We start from the raw sequence: 22,417 nt of genomic DNA on the forward strand, positions 1-22,417 counted from the left end.
AAGTCATCGTATAACACAAAATAAAACTCCCGCGATATCAGAAAATCTAAGCTGATATACTGTCTCATACCAAGATAATGAAAAACATATCCATATATTGCCCAGCCTTAGTATAAGAGCACAAATGAGACGTAGTAGCAGAGAGGTATAAAAGAGGACACAAGAAGCAAAAGGAACAGGGAGAAACTGATAAATAGAGATGCTAGAGGCAGGAACTAGGCGGATGTTGTCAAAAAACACAGGCACCCCGTCGGGTTTGTTTAGTTTAACACCAAAGAGATTCCAAACTGAATCACAGGAATTCAATCTGGTTCACTCAGCCTGAACAATAGTCTCTGACACCTGATAGCTCAAGAATAAGCCTCCCATTTATGCACACATATTGATGTGGACATCTGCATGAACAGACACACACACACACACACACACAATACACAATACACATGAATGCATGCTAAAGCAAACAGGCGCACGCGCTCTCCCTCTACAGAGTGATGCATGGGTTTCACCTTCAGGCAACTGGGGGGAAGAGATAGACATTTCTCCCCTTCGGCCAACTCCTGCTTCAGACAAAATAACAAACGGCTGAATGATATAGTGAGCTGTCCCCTCTGGTTGCGACGTGGGAATGGAACCACAGCTCTGAGACAGCAGCTACAAATGGCCCGTCTCTGTGAGCGCTCTCTCTTTCTCTCTCTCAGCTGTGCATCCACAGAGACCTTGGCAGATCTCAAAGACAGATTAATCTCGATTGAAAGTTGCTGAAGTGTCCTCAAGCGTCAAAGCATTACTACTTATCGCGGGAGAGCGCGGTGGAGGCGAGCCAATGAAAAGACAGAACATAAACTCAGGGGGTCATTTGGGATGGACGGACACCCACGAAGCGGGCGGCACTGTTAAGTGCACAATCACTAGATTAAGCCCTCATCATGAGAAATCTTGATTTAACAGTCTTCTTCCCAGCTGGCCTGTGGTAAGCCTTGTTGGAACTGCATGAATCTCATGTTTCCACCACTTGTACCAGCATGAGTCTCACAGATTTGGCTGCAGAAAGAAACTCTTCCTCTCATATCCACTTAAATCATTGGGAAGAGGATTTCATTGTGGCATTTTAACATTACCGCTTCACTGTGCACCGCGTGTGTGTGAGACAAGTAGCTGTTCATTTTTCAAACATAAGTGCGCAGTTAAACATATGGGAATTAAATAGAATCAAATAAACTTTTGCCAGTAGCTTAATGCAAATATTTGTTTTATTAAAGTGGAAACAGACAATTCTTTTGCCCTCGTGTTTCCAAGGGGTATTATTGTTGGCGGCGATGCTGCAAAGACAGCCGGATCACTTTCTGTTTTCCACAGAGTAGCAACTACCAACAACACAGGACAGAATGTGAGTGTATTTATTCATTTAGTCTCTAATAGAGAATGACAGCAGATAGAAATGGTGCCAGGCTGCCAGCCTGACTGGATCGCCAGCCAGCCCTAATTTTTCCAGGAGATTTGGTGCCAGGTGGCAGGAAAAACAGAATGTGAAAGCATCTAAATGCTGGTGGTGTCATTATTTTATAACCGTTACACTGTGCAATCAACATTTTCTTCAAAAAACCCCCACACACAATCACAATCCCCAAACCAGTCGGCTATCATCTGTAACGTCTGGTTTTGGGGATGTCCAGAGAAACCAGTGGACATCTGGATAACGAATGTCTGGAACAAGACTTCCTCTTCTGTCAATCAATCAATCATCAATATTCGCGTCATGATATGTTGAAGCAAAAAACATGTCTATTGCCAGCAGTAGTAGCCGGTCTATTTAGATTGAAGTTCCTAAAAACTTGTCTTTTTTCTATAGCATTAAATGTTTGTAACCAAAATCAGCATTAATTAAGTATTAAGTATTAATTTAATCCTCACAGACTAATCTCTTGATGTGTAGGTGTGGTATGATCAGGTTTGATTGACAGTGAGTAAAAAATCCTTCCCATCCATCCAACTTCTATCGGATTGTTCAGCTGTTGTTAAATCCTGATTGGACGTCACCCTTTTTAAGAACTAATTCCTGCCCACTTTAAACCCCGAAGAATAACCCCTCCGCAAATACACAAATACATTGCCGAAGACTTGATCACCATGCTTTTATTTTTGCTGTCAAGTATGATTTTATTACCTTGAAAAATGCGTCTTTAAATTCACTCCCTTAAGAGGAAACACCTTTTCACGTTACATGATGCTCAGAGGGAGAAATCTGTTTTGCTTCCTGACAGCTTCCATTATGAGTTATTACTCACTGACAGGTTTTACTGAGGTTTTACTAAAGGTAAGGCTAAAACAAAAAAATCATCATTTAATTAATTGTACATCTAATGAATTGTTTTGTTATGATTAATTAGCTATTTTCCACTTATCATATAAATCAAAGTTTCATCTCTCTGTCTTCATTTTTATCATGAATTAAATACAGTCCCCTTGTGTAGCCCTACTCACTCATATATAACTAAATATGCCTGATAGTTTTCATCAAGATCCATGTATTATTAGCAAAAATTATAAAATTCTTGCAATATTCAAGAAAATATTCCTGGATTCGTCCCTTTATCTGGATCCAAACCAAAAAATAATGAGGTCTATTCTGCTCTGAGAGCCGTCCTACATCCAGGTTTGGTGGAAGTTGAGTGAGGTACAGATAAAACATTCAGCTGGGGATGATACAACATCGTGGTCTGAACATCATGTGGATTAATCTCATATTTATAAGGCAGCATCCAAGGAAGTCCTCTCTGAGCTAATGACATAACCCTAACTGGTGTATCTTGAGCTCTGTAGACCTTTGGCTAACATGCTGTTACCCTGTCTGACTGCACAGGCCCCAGCTAACCCACTTCAGTCTGTCTGCCGCTGTCTGCTGAGACAAAGAGGATTTAGCGTTAATCTGGCATTAACAACAGCAGGAGAGCGTACTCTCCACAACAACGCTCCAGAGAATAGGACTAATCAAGACATCATGAGCATCAAACAGGGAACAATTACCCCTAATAAAATCAATTCTGTTGATTGACTGAGAGAAAGAGAGCGAGAGCCGACACAGTTGCTTGATTGGACTTGATTACGCTTGTGTGGTTTGTATAGGATCATGCAAAATCGAAAAAAAAGAAAAGGAAAAACACCTCAATGGATTATTTAAACTGGCTTTGTGTTGAAATCAGCCAATTTCACCATTTTCTTTGTGAATTAACGCTGTTTCTTTCAAACAATGTGCCATTGCTTTGGAGTTTGATTTGAAAAACAACATAAATCAGTCAAATATTTTAACTTGAGGTGACGCAGATTCATTGGCAGAAGGCAAAAAATCCAGAAGGTAGCACCCCCTAAAAAAACAAACAAAAGCCAGTCCTAAAAAGGCACAAAACGTGTCTGATGAGGTGACAAAGAGGGGGTTTGATTGTAACAGACAACAAACGTTGGATCTGATTGCAGTAATGAGAAAATGGTTTTAAACAGGTGGAAGTGTAGCCGGGGAAGTGTACAATTAGCGATCCCTCCTCATTAGTAAGCAAATGAATTCAATCACCTCTCTTTGGTAAGCGGCTTGATAAATCCCTTCAAAGTCGTGTCTGGCTTCAACCGCAGCGAGCAGCCTTTAATAGATGCAGAGCTGCTAATGCATCATTCTCATTGACTCTGCGCTCGCTAAGATCAGCCTGAACACAATCGTTGCCCTCGAGCAAACAAACCAGAGTCAATGAGGTTGGGGCTCCGCAGGGAGCAGTGAGGAGTATTTTTCCTCTGCTGGCTCCAATAGCTTAACAAATTTTATTCATATGTCCCTGGAGAGAACCGACTGTGGTTGTGCTTGAGGGGAGGGCAGGAGCTCCGAAGGGGCGAGGCAGTGTTGGAAAACGCAGATCTGAGAGGACAAGCTGTGTCTTTTTAGTGAGGGGTTAAGGAGAGCTGGGGCAGCTCCTCTGGCAGAGAGGTTTTCACCCAGGTCAGAGAAAACAGTGAAACACCAGCACACATTCTTTCCTCAAGAAGAGTACAGGTACTTCTTTACTCAAAAGTCAGAAAGGGCAGGCTCTGAAACGTCCTCAAAGTACAAAAGTAAAAACCCTCACTGTGAAGGATATTTTTACTAGCCATGTCCGTGCAAAGCTAACTGAACCACAACATATTAATATAATTCAAAGACTATTAAACTCAACGGCAGAATCAGCAGGATTTGTCTAAGCTGTTCATGAAGGCACGTCAAATACCAACGTTTTGTAAACGGTTGGTAAAGCGTCCCGAGCTCAGCAAAATATTGAGAAAATAATGAATTTCATGTCTGAACAAACTAAATAAACAAACTGTCCTTGTTTTCATGACTGAATAAACTGAATAAACAAACTGACCTTAAAGGACAACAGAATGTCATACTGTTTAACTTTGTTTATATGTGGCGGACCCTGCCACCTTTCTAGCTTAAAACAGTGTTCTGGGGGCCTTATTTTCCTCTGAGAAATATAAATAAATATTTCTCAGTTTGTATATTTCTTCTCCAAAACTACAAAGTTCACCTTTAACGAGCCTGTTTTGAAAATGTAAGGAGTAGAAAGTAAGAAAAATAAATACTCGAAAAATAGACTTAAGTACAGTCACAGTATTTTTACTTTGTTACTTCCCACCTGTGAATACCAGCATTATCACCTGCTGTACCACTCTGTGCTCCTCTAACACAGTGATGTGGTCACTGGGACTGGAAAAGTTCAGCCCCGGGGGTCATTCTGAACACTTAAAAATGTCTTCAATGATGCGGTGACATTCGTGGCATCAAAAGACAATCGATATATTTGTTGTGTCAGAGCGACACAAGTGCGGCATTTGGCGGCGGCTCAGCCCGAATCCAAACGTATCCCTCTCAGATCCACTCTGCAGCCTTAATCAATTCATTAGACAGCCTCTTCTTGAACACATACACACATGTGAGCGAGGCAGAGCAATGATTAGCTTGTCCCACTTAATCACTTCCCTATCAGAGACACCTGCAAGGCTGCAGCAGCCTCGTGTGATTATGTGTAATCATACAAATGTCACATTTGAATGATAAGCAGCGTGAGAGGATGACTCAGAAACATGATGAGCCGCATATTCACACCATCGAACCTTCAGGTACGCTCGTAAAAAAATAAATAAAAAACTATTCAGACAAGTCTCACAAATATATTTATATTTTAAAAAAGTTCACACAAATATAATCTGCATATGCTGTGCAGGCGTATAAATACACACAAGCTCCCACACTGGGCTGGGGGGGGGGGGGGGGGGGGGGGGAGGGCAGCCTATCTGCTGAGGATAAAAGACATCCCTTATCAGCTTCCTCATAGAGGAGCTGGGAATGAAGGCATTTACTCAAATGAAAGAGGCAGCTTTTGGAGATAAGCCGAGAGAGACGGAGCTCAACTAAGCTTTCAGATTGGACTGGGCCTACGGAGGGAACAGAGGAGGACGGGAAAAAGCGGAGGGGATGTGATGGGGCGGACGCACGGACGAGTGGATGATAGATGGGTGGATTGTTGATGAAGTGATGGTGCCGTGTTGTGCTTTGAGGCAGATGCGTGCATACAGAGGAGGAGTTTGTGGCTTTTGTCTGCGATGGAAGTGCTTATATAAAGCGTATTCAGAGGATGTGGCTGTGAAAGCTATTGTGTTGACCCCGGTGTTTCGTCTGTGCGGGCGTGCACGTGTGCGTCTCTACCTTCTGTCTATCCCTGTGCTCGTAGCTGGCCCTGTCTGCACAGCGAGCTGGCACATCTTTCTCCACTGCGCTGGGCTGTGAGCCGCGCTAGAATAACCCACTTCAAAGAGACCCATTGTCACACACTAATGTGGCAAACGGCAGCTAGCGCCACAGAAATCAGCACACACTGAGACTGGATATTCCCTCCGAGTCCCTCCGAGATGGGGGAGGAACGGGCGGCGTGGGAGGGGATGAAGAGCAGGGAGAGAGAGAGAGAGAGAGAGAGAGAGAGAGAGAGAGAGAGAGAGAGAGAGAGAGAGAGAGGTTTGTTCACAAACACACTGCTGTGCCAACATTAATCATGTACACTCTCATAAAATCATTAGAGCTGATCATTCCCAGTCAGCCTCTCACCGCCGCGGCTCAGCGCTGACGAACAGAGGCGAGAATGCCAATTTCTGTTCGAGATTCAAGCCAACACACACACACACGCACACTCAGAAACAACACACAGACACCTTTGTAGTGCAAAATATCAACACGCAGAAGTGAGACAGCTGAACTAAACAGCAGGCTTTAGATGACTGGAGATGTATTTATGTTCAGAGCTTGTACATACTCTACATGTTTTCTTTATTAAATTATGGTTTGGTGCCAAAAACACCCACTCTATTTATGTAATGCCACTGTATTTTATCAACTCATTTATGTATATTCATATATACTGTTTGTGCAGTCTGATTACACAAGAAATTACATCATTGACAGCATTTAAATGTGTTTGTGTGCCTGTGTGTGCACAAAATTACCTGCTAGAATTTATGCATTTGAGTTTGTGGTTTCTCGTTGGATTTATGCGCATCATAAAGTGTGTCTATGGACGAGCTCTGCCAATCCGCATGTGTTCCCATGTGTGTGTTTGTGTACAGAAAATGCTTACTATTTATATTGGGGGTTGCATTTTCTCTCTCTCTGTGTGTGTGTACAGAAAATGCAAACCATATGTTTTTGGTGATTGCATTTTGTGAATTGATTTATGTTTATTCATTTGTTGTTTAGGCGCAGCAATTCAGAGCCGAGTTCTCCTTCGTGTCTGGATAATCTATACTATAATTGCATTTTCCCAATTAATTATAGAGTTCTTTAAAACCCCAACTCTTATTTTTTGACCACACGAATGTGGAGTCTATTCACACGTGTTATATAAAGGGCAACTCCACCATATTTACACATTTAAGTGTGTTGGCAGGTCTTGGGGAGTGATACTACATATGTGAAAAAAGTAGTACAAAGCCTTTTGTGGTGCCAGAAGAAGCAGCATGTAATCTGACAAATTCCCCCAGTGATGTCACACACTGGCTAAGTTGCATTGTGGGTGATGTAGGCACTGGGTTTTGAAAAGCAGTCCACTAGCTGTCGTTATTATTGACAGTGTAAAAACAAAATCGATACAGCAGAACCAGAGATATCGCCTTTTTTCTAATCCACACATTCTTCTTCTTTTCCAAACATGGTGCCTACATTACCCACAATGCAACTAAGCCACTAAGTGACATCACTGGAGGCAATTTGCAGGGTTGTAAAAGTACTCCAAAGTCATACTTGAGTAAAAGTAAAGATATCGTGCTAAACTACAACTTGTGAACGCCACCAATACGAGTAGTACTTGAGTAAAAGTCTTAAAGTATCTGACCTTAAATGTAATTAAGTATCAAAGTACAAGTAAAAGCAAATTGTACATATATTCACAACAGTTACGGGATCTGAAGTTGAGCATTTTTCTGATGATTTTATCATCTTTTTAAAAATCCACTACTACTATACTTAAGTATAGTACTTGAATAAATATACTTTTATCAACTAGTTTATCAGATTACATGCAGCTTCCCCGAGAGCCACAAAAGGCTTCATACTACTTTTTTTGTATTTGCAGTAATACTCCCAAGACCTGTAAACATATTTTAATGTGTAAAATTAGTTGGGCTACCCTTTTAGAGTTAAAAGTAATTTTTTTTAAATGCATTTACAAATATTACAGATGTAAACAGCGCCAGAAAAGATGAATGTGTATTATTTCTGTTGGCAGGGCAGCTTCTGTTCACATTTGGGTTGCAGCTTGTTCCTGTGTGCATACAGTATTGTTCATATATTTGTGCATTTGAGTGCAGAAGGACTGGACATTAATTCCCAGCCACTGTAATTAATCCGGCGTGCAGTCTGCTGTTTAACACTCCTGAGATGGCGAGTGGTACAGGCGGAGGTCAGCATCCCGACAGCTAACAAAGAGTTGGAGCAAAGACAGCCATTAGAGCTGGATCGCCGCGTCTTCTGTTTACACTTACCACCGTTTACACACTAGCTGCACTCTATTATGCGCGTTGGACCCTGGAGTATTGCACATCGGTGGTGGGAGCACCAGGTTCTGATGGCTGGAGTTGACTGTAAAATCGATGGCCTTTGTTACTTTCTCGGCTGCTGATCCTTCAGCTCGGAGAGCCGGGGCGGTTATACAGATGGTCTGGTTTTATGACTCAGAAATGCACTTGAGACTGAGCGAGGACTGAGAGCCACAGGAGAGAATAAGAGGGAGATCTCCTTTTCAGGTTACATGCCTTTATATTTCAATTCTATTTCTACCCGTCTCAGTTTCTCAGTTTTCTCTTCTCTTTATGCTTTTCTTTTCGTCCTTCAGTCTGCCGCTCTTAAAGGCCTTTAACTCTTCTCTCGCTCGTTTAAGCCAAGGTCAGAGCATCAAGAGGAGGACTACACGGCCGTTCACTTGAAAGCTGCTTGAGACTAATTAATTCACAAGCACAGAAAAACACACACACACACATGCATGCAGCACTGGGAGGTGATGTGTTGCTGTTTCCCTTCATGGCCTCCATCTTTAGCCTTCGCACCCGGGGAAAGTGAGGCTAAGTGGTGAGGTTTTTGGAGCCGAGGGACCATTTCTCATGTTGTCAGAGCGCCCGCTGGGCCTCACATATGCCTACGGCTCTCGGCATCCAGAAGCCATCACTTCAGCAGGCAGGCTAATCAAACCCACGCTGTCACTTCAGAGAAATAACTTGAACTGTCACTCACACACGGGCATTTTCCCCACAGGCGGCCCCGGGGCCATAAAGGGGCACATGCGAAACGGTGCATTCAAATGTATGAAGAGTGAACACGTCGTCACTGTCACAACACAAATTGTACACTTACATATTAATAGCCTCCACTATAAGAGCGTATAATTGTGTTTATCTACGAAGAAAAAATGTCTCATGAATATCTACGAGGGTCGAATGGAATGGGGCATGTTTCAGTCAATTCATTGACGTGTGACCTCTGCTCTTTGTTGACTCCTGACCCGTCTGAAAGACGCCTGCAGGTCCATGCAGACAGATCTACTTATTATTAGTGCAAATGTCCCGCCCACTCACCCTGCTCCCCAACCTCTAACTAAATACAATGCATGCATAAAATTCCACCCTAAAACACTCAATACTCAACCAGATGTTAATTTCACATTAGTCTACGAAGTGTGTCCTGTATGTCCCGAGCTAATCGTAGTCTTGTTTAGCCAGACATATCTCTGAATTTCATTTTGGTGCTGTGCCAGTTGCTAGACAAAGGTCTATCTGAACCTTTTATCATTCTAGCAGGGTGGAAAGATGCTCTGGCTTGTATTTCTTTAATCAATCACATCGTCTTTGGGCGGTGCAAAGCCCAGGATGCAACCATTGTGACCTTGCAAAATAGTGTTGGATGGGACTTGTTTTGGTGGGACATTTGCACGTAGGGAGGCGAGTACTGGCATTAAAATGGCTAATTCCCTGCAAAAGAACCAAGCAGGCCAGCCCTATTGCACAATCCAAATCTTTGTCAAGGCTTTGTTTACACTGTGTAGGTACCTAGCTTGGAGGTAACACGCAAATAGCGAAGTGAGCGGAGAATGCTGACTGAAATAGTCGGCTAATAGCAGGAGAATATGAACAGCCTACTTCCTGTGAGTCAGAGGCTAATCATAAATGTTTTGTCAGTGACAGAGGAGTTTGGTAGAGAGATGAAGCAGGAGCCATGTCCAGAAATGTATTATTGGTATTTTCCCCATTTTTCGAATGCAGGAATAAAACCCTGAAATAAGTGAATGATTCTAACATAAATGGAAAATGTCTGCATTGGTGTCTTTCAGTGTTTTGGAATCAGATCAAGGCCTTTCAGTAATTGGCGTTGTACTCCCATAACGTAGATGGAAAATCAAAAAAAAGACGAAAAGCAAAGACAGAGGGAGTTGGCCCCCTGCTAGAGAATATTGTTGATCCACGACGAGACTGACAGAGAGGCAGAGAGACAAAATTGTATCTCCAAGAGCTCTTGTTTTATTTCCTGTGCCCTTGGTTCGGATCTGAGTGGGTATGTTTGCTCAAAACCTGCTTTGTGCTTTGTCTAATATTGGGGCTTCACATTTAATAATCCCCACGCCATGGATTCAGACATGAGTCATACTAATTTTGAACTACCGGTGGGAAGAAAGACCATTCTTGATTTTCGCTATAGGATGGTGCCTGGATCCGGATCAAGACAACGGTCTGCCTGCTAGTGATCTCGTGGGGGATTGAGAGGGATGGCAGTCTAACAAGGGGGACTGTGTCACTCAGCTAACGAAATACATAAAAATTCACATGGTACCTACAAGTCCTGGAAAGAAATCCACCACAGAAGAGTCAGATATTCTTATTTTTCCACAACAGCCTTCACAAGAGAGTACGCAGCAATAAGTCACGTTGCATTCTAAGTAGAAGGTGTGACTCATGCTTGAATACCAGCACTTCATCACAGACGACTCCTAAAAAGCGCTGAACATCAGAGGTTGACGATACACAACAACAGAATCCTCTTTTAAACTCTCCTGCCCCTCCTGGACTGAACTCTACAGGGAGAGATAAAACAAGATCAAGAATAGTGACTACAGCTCGGCTGAAAAGAAAGAAGGGTGGGAAAAAAAAAAGAGTTTTGGAGTGATGACGCGTCCCATAGTTCCCGTTAGCTGGAAGCAATGGCTGACTGGCACATTAAAGTGAAAAAGAGCCACACACAAACATCGACTGCTGCATAAAAGTGGGATAGGACTTCACACCAGAGGGACGGCATATAAAATGCAGTAGGATGAGAAACAGTAAACATGAAATAATGTATTATGCAGCTTGTTGTAGTACTACACTCCTCTCGTTCTCACAGGAGTCTTTACTGAGACTACACTGACTAATAGAAGCTGAGGTAATGAAAAATAAAAAAGTCACTTTGAAGACAGATTTGTCATTTTGAGGTGAGGTGTTTGTTGAGCTAATAGAGCAGTGGGTTATTTGTCTCTGTTGTGTGTGTGTGTGTGTGTGTGAGAGAGAGAGATGGTAGAAATGGGTTGAGCAGGAGCTGGAGAGCTGCCACCTTCATCCCTCTGGCCCACGAGGGATGAACACAGAGACAGGAGGCTCGGGAAGGCCATCCATCATAATGTCTCGTAGCCTCTCATGCTTTGCCTTTGCATGCATGTCCACACACACACACACACACACACACACACACACACACACACACACACACACACACATTTGTCATTTTACAGCACCAGGGTTGTAGAATGAAACTGATTTTAACTCCCTTTTGCTAAATAAGTGTGTGAAGGATGAATTGCGGAGTCTCAAAGCCTGAGAAAAGAAGCTGCTCCGTAGTCTGGCAGCAGGGCAGCGGATACTTCTGTATCTTCTGCCAGACAGCAGCAGGGTGAACAGACTGTGGCTGTGCACACATCTCACTTCACCGAGGCAAGGCAAATCAGGCACTCGAGAAAGAGCCTGTGTGTCTAAGAGGCTGATGGTGGAGTTGGTGGGAAGTGGACCAAAGCTTCCAGCCTGACAGTGCTGCCTTTTCATTAACTCCTTAATTTATGCCCCCTCCACCTGCTCGACTTCAAATAGAGTTCAGTGCTATGGCTTGCGAACCCCTACAGCCTCTACACATCACAGCTGGAACCAAGGGCAAGTAGACACTCAAGGTCAAGGACTTCCTGTTGAGCTGCACATTAAGCTTGAATTCCTATCATTAAGCTTGTAGGTAAAAATCCTGCTTTTCAAAGCCATTCTACTAATTTTCCATCAGTCTCTGACAGCCCTGCTATCAGGGTGTGGCCACCCCCACTCTGGTCGCAGACTGTAACCCTAACCCCATGTAATTAGCCCTGATCAGCTTGGGCCCCTGTTTAGCGCAGATTACCCAGCCTCCCATGCATTCCCACGACCCCCCACCTCAGATCCTGCAGATAAAAAAGGAGTGGAAGAGGAAGAATGGCACCCACTCCCAGAGGGACAGGCCTATAATCAGGCCTCCCACAGCCCCACAACCTGTCCCCTGCCCGGGGGGACAGCGGGGGGGTTGAGGATGGATGGGTAAAGCGAGACGAGGTCGAGCCCCCACTGCCACCTCCTCAACTCTTGCAGCTAATGCTGAATAGGAACAGGAGTCCTGCCTCTCGGAAGGCAACAACACAGCGACTAATCATGGCCGTCATCGAGAAACGACTGTTACGTGGTGCTGAGAAGAAGCCGACGCAGCGCTCAAAAGCTCCCCGGTGAGCCACCAAACGGCTTTTAAGGCGACATAATGGTGGAGGTGAAATCAGCACAAGACGGAGGCCTGAGTTATTTGGGCCCCACTTGACAATAGAGCTTCTTTTTCATGAGCTGACTAAAAGGACGACAGGGAAGAGAGGGAAGAAGACAACATTTCAGTCAAACACCTCAACGCTGAGGTGCCTCGCGTGCATCCATCATCACCGGTGGAGGGATTAGGAGGTGGCGTTTGGGTGGAGAAGTAAATATCTGGAGAAACGCTAATGTGGCATCCATTTGCATGAGTCATTGGCCCATGCACCGAAGCCATTTTAAGAGCACGGGGATCTCAAAGCACCCCGCAATCTCACGCATATAGCGAGATCCATCACATCCACAGGCCTGGTGTGTGCCTGCATATGTGTGTGTGTAGTGCAAGCATGAATCTAAGTCAGTAAACAAGACTATCAGCATATTCCCTTTGGATATTTGGAATAATCTCATCCGTTTCACTCACAATTTCTCATCTGTCTTCTTTTTCTTTGTGTCTCAGAGCTCAGTGCAGCCAGAAAAACGCTGACATGTAAGGATAGTTGCATTTTGGCAGGAGAAAGGAGAAGATTAGGCCGCGGCCATAAATCAGTCTTTCAGGTTATGCACGTGGGTCAATCCCTCAGCTCAGCCTGCACAAAAGTAACGTGCACCTTCATTCTCAGAAATAAGACGGAGTCGGTCACACAAATGAAGTACATGAGTTCACCAATCTGGATTTAATGGGTATTTTTCAGTTCAATCCGATCAAAAGTGTCAAAGACAGTCAAGAATATTTTTCCCACCCTTCAAAAACGTTTGATAAATTCCTTCTACTTACTTTAACAAGTCAGAGCAAGGTGATCAATTCTATTAATAAAACATCTGAGCTGTCTGAAGTCTCTCAGGCAAATCAGAAAATAAATGTTTATTGATTATTTTGGAGGCATGTCTGACTCAATAAAGATGCTTAATATAAATTCTAAAAAACACATCACACTGTTAAATCAGCTCTGGTTTACAAAAAGCCAATATTCCACTTTTAACGAAAATGTGTTTTGCTGAAAGAGTTGAACGTTCATTTTCATTCACAGCTGGTGACAGATGTTTGAGAAGACACACGGGTCAGATTTCTTTCTCAACACTCTTTTCTCTCCATCGTTATTAATCCAAAAATATCAGTGCTCATTATTTTGGCACATTATGAGAATAAACTTCCAGTCTGGATCGAGGATGAACCCAAAGGAGGCTGAGGTGTGCGTAACTCCGCACCAGGCAGGATGCACACGTTAGGATGGAGATTCTGAGCTCTGGATAACTTGATCGAGACAGTTTCAGCCCTGTGATCATTACAGCGGACTACATGACCGAGGCTACTGATGAATAACACATTAAATCCCATCGTTAAACGACTCTTTGAACACGCAGCGCACGATTAACTTATTTAACAGCATCATCACAAGCATCAGCATTTCTTATATTCAGCGCGCTTCTTCCTCTCGAAACGGTTAACAGATGAAGACACTTTTAGATTTTACACCTAACAGACCATCAGAACAGCTCTCCAACCTCCACACCACCCTTCATTAATGTCTCACACGGATTACTCCAGCCAGCGCAGCCACATCATCACCGGTCAGGAGTGGAGTGCTGAAGGTGTTCAACACTTACCGATCAACATCGTGCGTCCAGCTCCGTATCCGCGTCTCTCCAGCTCGGCTCGTGTCCCCGTGCGTAAAAACGGCAAAATTTTTACGCACTTTTCTCCCCGGAGAGCGAGGACATGCAACGACGCACAGGTGCGATCCGGAGGCTTCCTGTAGTTTGTAAAAGAGCCGATTCCGATGGACTTTGCTCCCCTCTCTCTTGTCCTTTTGACAACAACTCTTTCACTGCGATACTGTATCCTGTATTCCCCCCTCCGTCTTTGGTGACCAATCCCCGGGAAATCTCAGATCCTATTGATGCGCGTTATCCTCAGTTAAAATCCTACTGCTCGTGCTGCTGCTCCGTTTGGCCTGAAGGAGGCGAGGAATTGGGCTGCTGGAGAGGGGCTGGGTGTAATTGCCTGCTCCTTCTCTCTCTCTCTCTCTCTCTCTCTGTCTCTCTCTGTCATCTGTAGTCCTACCTCTTCCTCTCCTCCTCCTCCTCCTCCTAACAGTGTGCACCTTTTTCACTTGACAGGAATGCACAGCTGGGGAAATTAGCAGCTATTCTGTCTTCGTACCTGCGCAACTTGGCATCACATTAGCCTCCTTGTCAACTTATTGTCTTAAAGGTCAGCGCGGATGTGTCTGGATCATGTCCTGCCACCCAGCCAAAGAAAAGAGTGGGGGGAAAAAAAGTCAGAAGCAGTGTGAGGCTCCGGGTGGCAGAAGCATGATGGGAGCACTGTAAACATTAAGGGGAAGAAAAGAATATTTTCTGAGACAGGTTTCCATTGGCGCTCTCGTGGGGATGATTTGTGTGCACTTGTCGAGGCGGCCGGCTCGTGTGCGCGACAAGAGTGTGAGTGAGAGCGACGTGAGAGTGACTGCAAGTGATGGTTTCTCGCAGCCGTCTCTCTCGCCAGTCTGCTCCTCCTTTGTGTCTCTTCTTGTCGATGCATCATTTGGTGAAGCTGACACATATTCGGGGGATTCGGAATTGGCTCGAGAGTACAGAGAGAGCCTGCTCCTATTAAATTTCTGTTTGTTCAATTGGAAGTGTGTGTGTGTGTGTGTGTGTGTGTAAGCATAGATTGTGGGTTGAAGAGCCTTGGTGCAATGCTAAGCTGTCCTGGAGCAAAGCCAAAGCACATCTCCCAGGGTGCTATCAGGAACTTAATTACAGCATTAAATTGCTCCCTCTCCGCCTCTCTCCCGCTCTGAGTTCTCTTCCCCTTCTTTCCCTCTTTTCTCCCCCTTCCTCTCTCTCGCCTCTACTCAAACTGTGTATCCATCTAATCTCACACTTGCCTCCCTCTCTTTCTCTGCCTTTATCTTGTTGCTCTTTTTTCTCCTTTTTCTTGCACTTGCTGGCTGGGCAGAAACGCCTGCTGGTGCTGCCGTGTTCTTGTCAGCACTGTGGGAAAAGGCCTTCCCAGTGTGTCTTGATTGTTCCTGACATCCATTGTGCAACCGGATATAATAAGGATTCATCTGCCATCTCTATTGTGCATTTAAATTCTCTAATTTCACACTGGCGTACCAATAATGTATTCATGATGCTGTTTATCAGTTGGCTTGTTACGGTGTAGTTGGAGTCGGGGGTGGCAGAGATGAAGTATCGCCGCTGACAGAGTGTCATGTGGGGAGTGAGCTACCATTCCCCCTCCGATCCAGGTTTCTGTTTCTTGCCGTTCACCGAGGCAGCGCCGCTCCCCAGGGGCAGAGTGGAGGACACAGGGGCAGCTGGGCCGTCCTGCTGCCTCGTGCCAACCGTCGGCCTGCTGGCTGGCACGCCGGAGCTGGGGCTAATTGGAAACACGGGAATGGCTCCAAGCTTTACATCAGTCGACCTCAGCCAAGATGATCTGCTCCAGACAATTTGCTCTATGTGTTAAAAGACAGTCACTGGAATGGAGTACGTGATTACATAAGGCTTTTCTACACGGATACGGATATTGTGTGAAACATATTTCCCTCCATTTTAGGAAAAACTTCGGTCCACATGACCCTTGTTTTAGAAAACATCTCCACATCTCCCCCTGGAACAGCACAGGCTTTGAAGCAAATTCAACAACATGGTCAGACCGTGTAATTACAACATCACGTGATGCACACTGGCCCAAAAATACCTTTTCCTTTAAGCTTACATTGTAAAAGAAACAGCTGTAACAATGATGGCACAAACCCCTTTCAACTGACTTTTTTCACTATCAGACTTTGGACCGTTCAGTCCAATTATATTTGGAAGGTCCAGAAGGGCTGCACCATTAAACTGTTTTGTTCCCGTGCAAGATAGCAGATGTTAGCCACTGAACCAGCAGAAGTCTCTGGTACTCTATGGGCTGCACAATGCATAAGCCATGCAGATGTTCTGGGTAATTTTACATCCAGGAAGTCAAACTTCTTTGGCTGTACGCTGTAATCCACATTTTCCTTATCAGGTCAACACGAGACCACAGAAACTATTCCAAATGCTCTAACAATTACACTCGGCCAGTCGGCGGCAGCGAAGTCAATGCTAATGATGCGTCAAACCCCAGAACAGCTTATTCTATTTCAATACAATTATCCAAAACCACAGAAAACCACTAAGTTAGTGTTACACTTTTAAGTCTAAAATATCTAACAGTGCTGTCAAAGAACTTTGGTGCTAGTCCGCTCTTGTTATAGTTTCAGGCACATGCTCATTACACAACCACACGGATACACAGAAACTGGAGTTTATCAGAAAACTAAATCTGCATTTTAGAAGGCATTTAAAAAACGCAGGAAAATGTTCATTTTCAAAATATCAGTTAAGGTCCTTATTCCCACTGCAACATTGTTCATTTTAAAACCCTGTGTCCTCAAAATAATGTTTTTATACTTCTTACCTGCAACAGCAAATATGTTTTGAATAACACCTAATGCTGCTGGGTAACTTTTATTATGAACATATCAAGGAAACAATCAAAACGTTTATAGTGAACATAACAGAAAACGTTTTGTATTGACGGTTTATTTGAAAGCGACAGATACAAGAGACACAGACCAAATGAAACAGCTGTCTAATTTAAGCATCATATAATGTTTACAGCAGATACTTATTTGCAACACATCCCGAGACGGGCTTTCATAAAAAGAAATTAAAGCAATGAGATAAAAGGACGAGTACTGCATACATATACGATTTTGCACTTGCACTTGTTTGAAGTTGTAAAAAAAATATATTGTCGTCTGCTTTAACTGAAAAAACACACGGTCCAACCAAAACCACCATCTGTGGCGATAACGAAAGTGCATCTGTTAGTGCGTAACGTCCTGCCCTTCATACTTCTGATCCCTGTGACTCACATGTGGTACAAAGATGAAGCACCTCCCACACTATAGGACACATTTTGCCAGGGAATATAATCCAGGCGTTATTGTCGTACTGAGTGTTAAAATTGTATTCCTCTGAAAAAGACTAAGGCAACTTATTAAAAAACATGTCGTCCACAGTTTTTCTTGTCTGCCTCCAGTGAATAAGAAACCCATTGTTTTTTCGTTGTCAGGGGCTGGAATAACTGAATATTTCTAACTCAGTGTGGGTTTACGGTTAAAACTAATTACGGTGGTACATCTTGGCAGGTCCATGAGATGTTTTGTTCCTTTTAAAAAAAGCCACACAATTTATATTTTCACTAAATCAGTAGTATTGTTGTGATCTGCTTAGTTTTAACTAAACAAACAACTCTCAAACCAAGCCTTGGTGTTCAGATGAAGTCCTGCGGTGCACAGCAGATCAGCTGGGTGGATCAAATAATCTCGACATGATTGTTTCTCTTCGTGTGTGAATCTGCAGTGGGCACTCGTGGACTTTGGTAATACTCATGGTATTTACAGAGTTTGCCGAGAGCCGAGTATCTATGGTGATGAATGACGAACCCCGGCGGGAAGAGAAGGTCAGGCTGTCACACTCAAGACGAACAAAATTGTGTTGCCTTTTTCGACAACTCTGTGCTTTTCTGCTCGGCTCGAGCCACTGATTGTTGATAATCAGCCTCAGTAGCGTGACTGGGTGATCTGAAGGTGGAAAAACAGGCGTGTCAGCCCCGTTCTCTTCAATCTGAGTACAAATAACACGGCTTCTTACTTTGGAAATGCGTGCAGTGCAAACACAATCAGGTGACGTTTGTCGTTATCGATAGTCATGTGCACGGTTGCAGTGGTATATAGATTTCAAGGGAGACTGTGATGTGAAAATGAATGATTATAATACTGTTCATATTTGCATTTTTGTGGTTTTGACTGACATTAAAAACATAATCAAGTTTATATCAAGTTTTATGCCTGTCATAATATTTAACACGATTATAATTATATATATACAAGCTTTTGATTTGTTTGCTTTAAGGGTCATTATAACTGATACTAATAACTGTGATTTTTCCTGAGATGGTTATAGTCATACCGTTGCAACCCCAGTCATGTTACCTTCATTGTCATGGTAACAAAAATAAAACACTAAGTAACGCTCAAAGTGGTTGCAGTTTGGTTAGATTTAGGCAACAAAACTGCTTCATCATGGTTTGGGTCAAATAAATATGTTAAGTTACGTAACATATGTGTTTGTCTGACCTAACCCTGCCCTACGTGGACTGTGTTGCTCTTCATTACGGCTGACCCAGTTCATTTCGCCATGGTAGTCTACGTCCACACAAAGGAAGACGACTTTGCGTCAAATGTGCTGAAAAGAGGCAAAAGACTGATAAAGAGCGAGAGATGGAGATCCGCTGTATCATTTAAGTAGTCTCAAAACCAGTGAGGGAGCATTTCTGCTCAGTCCCGCAGTCAACGAGCTGGGCGTGTTGGCTTCTTCCAACTTCTGCCCCCCATGTTGAAACTTTGAATACTTGCAGGTAATTTTCACTTAAGCTTCGAAGCCCTAAAAATGGTTTCTAGGACAGCCCTACAGGACAGCTGTGGCATTTGGACGCATCTGCTCTTTACAGAAGTGAATGGAAAGGACAAGCGTATCACCTGCACGCAACCTTTCAGTCCAAATTTGTGTTATTTGTACAAAGATTGAAGAATTTTTTTACAAAAAGTGGCACCAATTCTCCCTCGTAAAATAATTCCCAGGGTATAAGAATGTGAAAATAACCTTCATTTCACCAGTTTTACTGCTGGAGACAAGATGTCTCCTACTTCACTGGAAGGTTAATTCTCAGTAAATGTGCACTGGAGGCCTCAAGTTTCCACATCACACTGAGTATTGGACGCGATTGGCTTCCAAACTGTTTGTCTCTTAAAATCAGATTTTCAGTGAGCACAGAGAAAATTGACACTTTCAGCTTTGAATGTGAAAACAGCCTTCTAGTGTCAAACTCTGCACACACATCACTCTCCACAGTGAAGTTCACTGTTGACTCGAGGGGGGACTTTACTACTGAAGTGAAAGATTGTAAGAAATGATCATGTCTGTTTACATTGTGTGATTTTGAGGATGGGAAGCTAAGGTGCAAACTGCCGAAGAGGTGAGAGGCTCGCAATTATTATGCTGTGTGTGTTCGCTGTTGCATGCCGGCACTGTCACCGCACTGGGCCGGGTTGGTTCGGGGTGGATGGGCTGTGGTACGTGGATGGGTGGGAGAGGGAGTTGGGCGCTCCGGGGATGGTGTGACAGCGGGGGCACGAAACCCAAGAAGAGGGAGGAAGAGGAAGCGTGAAATATGGAGATGGCTGCTGTCACCTGAGAAGATGACAGCGTCGTGCGGCGCCGTGCAAGCCTAATTCCATGTGACATCTTTTTAACGGCGGCATCTGGGAATCTCTGCAACGTCCTCCCACCTCCCCTCCCGTCTTTTGCCCGCATTCTCTGTACATATCCCACTTGAAATAGTCATTAACAGATGGCAACAAACACCCAGAATGCCTCTTTCTTCCGCTGATGTGAAGCTGATCTAGCCGTCTCTCAGGAGCGGCCTGATCAATACCTTTCAAAGCATGACAGCCTCGTCATGTCCACCTTTTCTTTGTTTTCCAAAAGCGGGCAAACAAGAGCGTGATGAGAGTGACACAGCTGTCTTGGATGAGTGTGAGGGAATGTGGATTTGAGAGGTGTGTGGTTTACTAAACAAGGCACACGCTGTTGCCACTCTGAGTTAATGGATATTGATGAATGGCTGCAGATAATCTTCTTTATTCTGCTGGCAACCATTGTGCAGAAGTCATCTTACAGTCTGGGCAATATATGGACTTATTATTGTTCTGTGTGACGTACGACAAAACTGAGCAAATGTAATGTTACGTTAAGCTTTTGGTGAATCTCCTCTGTGTTTGTGTAAAATGTATTCAAGTAAGGACAACTAAGGCTCTTTGAGTTTGTTCTTCTATTCATCAAATTGAAGATTTATAAGAGGCACAAAGGTTTTTCCACATCAGGAGGTGTTGTCGGCAGGATTCAGAACAGAGGACAGTGGGTAACCATATCAATGCACAAATTAAATGTTCTTATGAGACAAAGAATCAAACATGATTACAACTTTCTCCCACATAGTGCTTTTGAAAACTCGTCATCTTATTTTTAAAGTCATATAAAGTCATAGGCAAAGTACGTTTCTGCAAAACCACAGATAAGTTAAAACTTTACGTGTCTTTATGTTGCAACTTTTTATGTCTTTAGGCTCAATTTTCTCTTGCCAAGATGCTGTGCTCATGCTCAGGTTAGGTTTTGGCACAAAAAAACACTTGGTCAGGGTCAGGGAAACGTAGTGTTCTGGCTTCAAATACCTGGGGATGCCTCGACTTCCCGTCAAAAGTATCCAATTTGTCACCAAAGAACAAGGATGGAAATTGTCACAAGGTCTCCTTAAGAATATCCAGTGGTGTCATGTTTACAAATGTTGAAACGCCTGGCGATAAACATGTAATGTGAACGTGATGTGTTTTGTGGAAATGTCAATAGGTAGCCTATGACAGGTACAAATTAGAAAGTAAACCGCTAACATTTCATCCTGGCGTCTGGGGCTGCGACCAGCCCTGATCCAACATGCACACGGCCAGGCTTTATGAGCTTCTGCTTTATAGCATGCAAACTTGTGACGAATGCAAATGTGTTTGAAAATGGTGTTTTCTGATCCCAACCACATGCCAGGACGTAATGACTGGCAGGCTAATTTATGAAAAAGCGAAGAGGAAAGCAAGCCTTCCTTCTCTCTCTCTGCTGTTCCGAGCCACCGGCCTCCTCAATTAGAGCCGGCTCTGCCAACCTGCTGCTGAGGCCCGACTAGGTAATGACTGGCAGCAGCACAAGAAACAAACAGCCATCTATCTTCTATCTCTCTCTCTCTAAACCAACAATTTTCCTCCCTCGCTCTCTCAGTCCCCACGTCTCGCAAAACGAACAGCTTTTCTCTCTAACCCCTCACATCTCTCCTTCTCTCTCGCTGCAGAACGACGTCTTTGTCGAAAGTAAACTTTGGACATTCTCTCGTTTCACTTCTCTTTCTCGCTCTCTTCTTTTTGAAGTGTAACACTAAGCTCCCCCAATCTAAATTGACATCTCTCTATCTCTCTCTCCCTCGCTCCCTCCATCAATTTGCTTTCTGCATTGGCATATATCTTTCCACTTCGCTATCTCCGACTAAACCAGAGTCTCTTCATCTGCCTCTCTGCCTCCCCTCACCTCTCTCACGCTCTCCCTCAGACAAACAAACAAATGAATTGAAGAGCGTTGGGAGGGAACACCCTCGGAGCGTAACGGCCTGGCCGGCTACCTGACTGACTGACAGAGAGACTAACTAAGTGACAGAAAGACTGACAGGAGGTTGGAGGAGCACTGAGCGGGTTGACTGTGAGGAGCTAAAGTAATCTGAAGATGGGCGGACAAGAAAGACAGCTGCTGATGGGTGGCGGCGTAAGATGCCCAGTCATACAGTGACAGCCGCCGAAGGCAACTCGAGGGATTAGACCAAGTTTTAGAAGTTTTGGGTGATTAGCTTGTTTGTCAAAGTTGGAAAAAATGAGAAAATCATAGCGAGAGTTTCTTTGCCCTTGTGTTTACTGTAAAAATTATCATAACACTTGCAAAATGAACATATCTTCCATTTAAATATGTTTCCTTTTCCGTTTCAAAGCCTTGTTATAAAACTAAATAATCAAATATTTCATGTTTGCATTATATAGTGAATTGTATTACATAGTGTGTTTCAAGTTTTGCCACTCAGCAGCCTTCTTGGCTTTGCCCCTGGGGAGTTATTTCAAGCTAACAAGACCAGCACCTGTCTACATGCATGGGGAGAGAGTAACAACTTCACTTTCAATTGTCACAGGGACTTTAAAACTGCATTCATCGAATCAAGTCTTTGTTTGGTAACCTTGCTCTAAAAAAAGAGGATTAAAATGCTTTTATTCCACAGGTCATACTGTCACTTTCATGACACCGACTTCTTTTACAGCTCAATCCAAAG

The 22,417-nt window shown here is 43.7% G+C and overlaps 1 protein-coding gene across 3 annotated transcripts in view; it reads right to left on the reverse strand.

Annotated features, from left to right (window-relative positions):
• Positions 1-22,417, reverse strand: part of znf385c (zinc finger protein 385C) — a 156,165-nt gene that overhangs the window by 40,866 nt on the left and 92,882 nt on the right. Inside the window, exon 1 of one of the 3 annotated variants that reach the window (XM_073495236.1) lies at positions 14,008-14,334. The exons of the other annotated variants lie outside the window; for them this stretch is intronic. Within the exon in view, the coding sequence (XP_073351337.1) occupies positions 14,008-14,017 (10 nt within the window). The 5' untranslated portion in view covers positions 14,018-14,334. Of the gene's footprint in view, positions 1-14,007; positions 14,335-22,417 lie in introns of those variants that run through there. 3 annotated transcript variants of the gene reach the window in all.

The sequence above is a fragment of the Pagrus major genome, chromosome 23, assembly GCF_040436345.1.
Source record: "Pagrus major chromosome 23, Pma_NU_1.0".
In the NCBI taxonomy this organism is placed as follows: domain Eukaryota; kingdom Metazoa; phylum Chordata; class Actinopteri; order Spariformes; family Sparidae; genus Pagrus; species Pagrus major.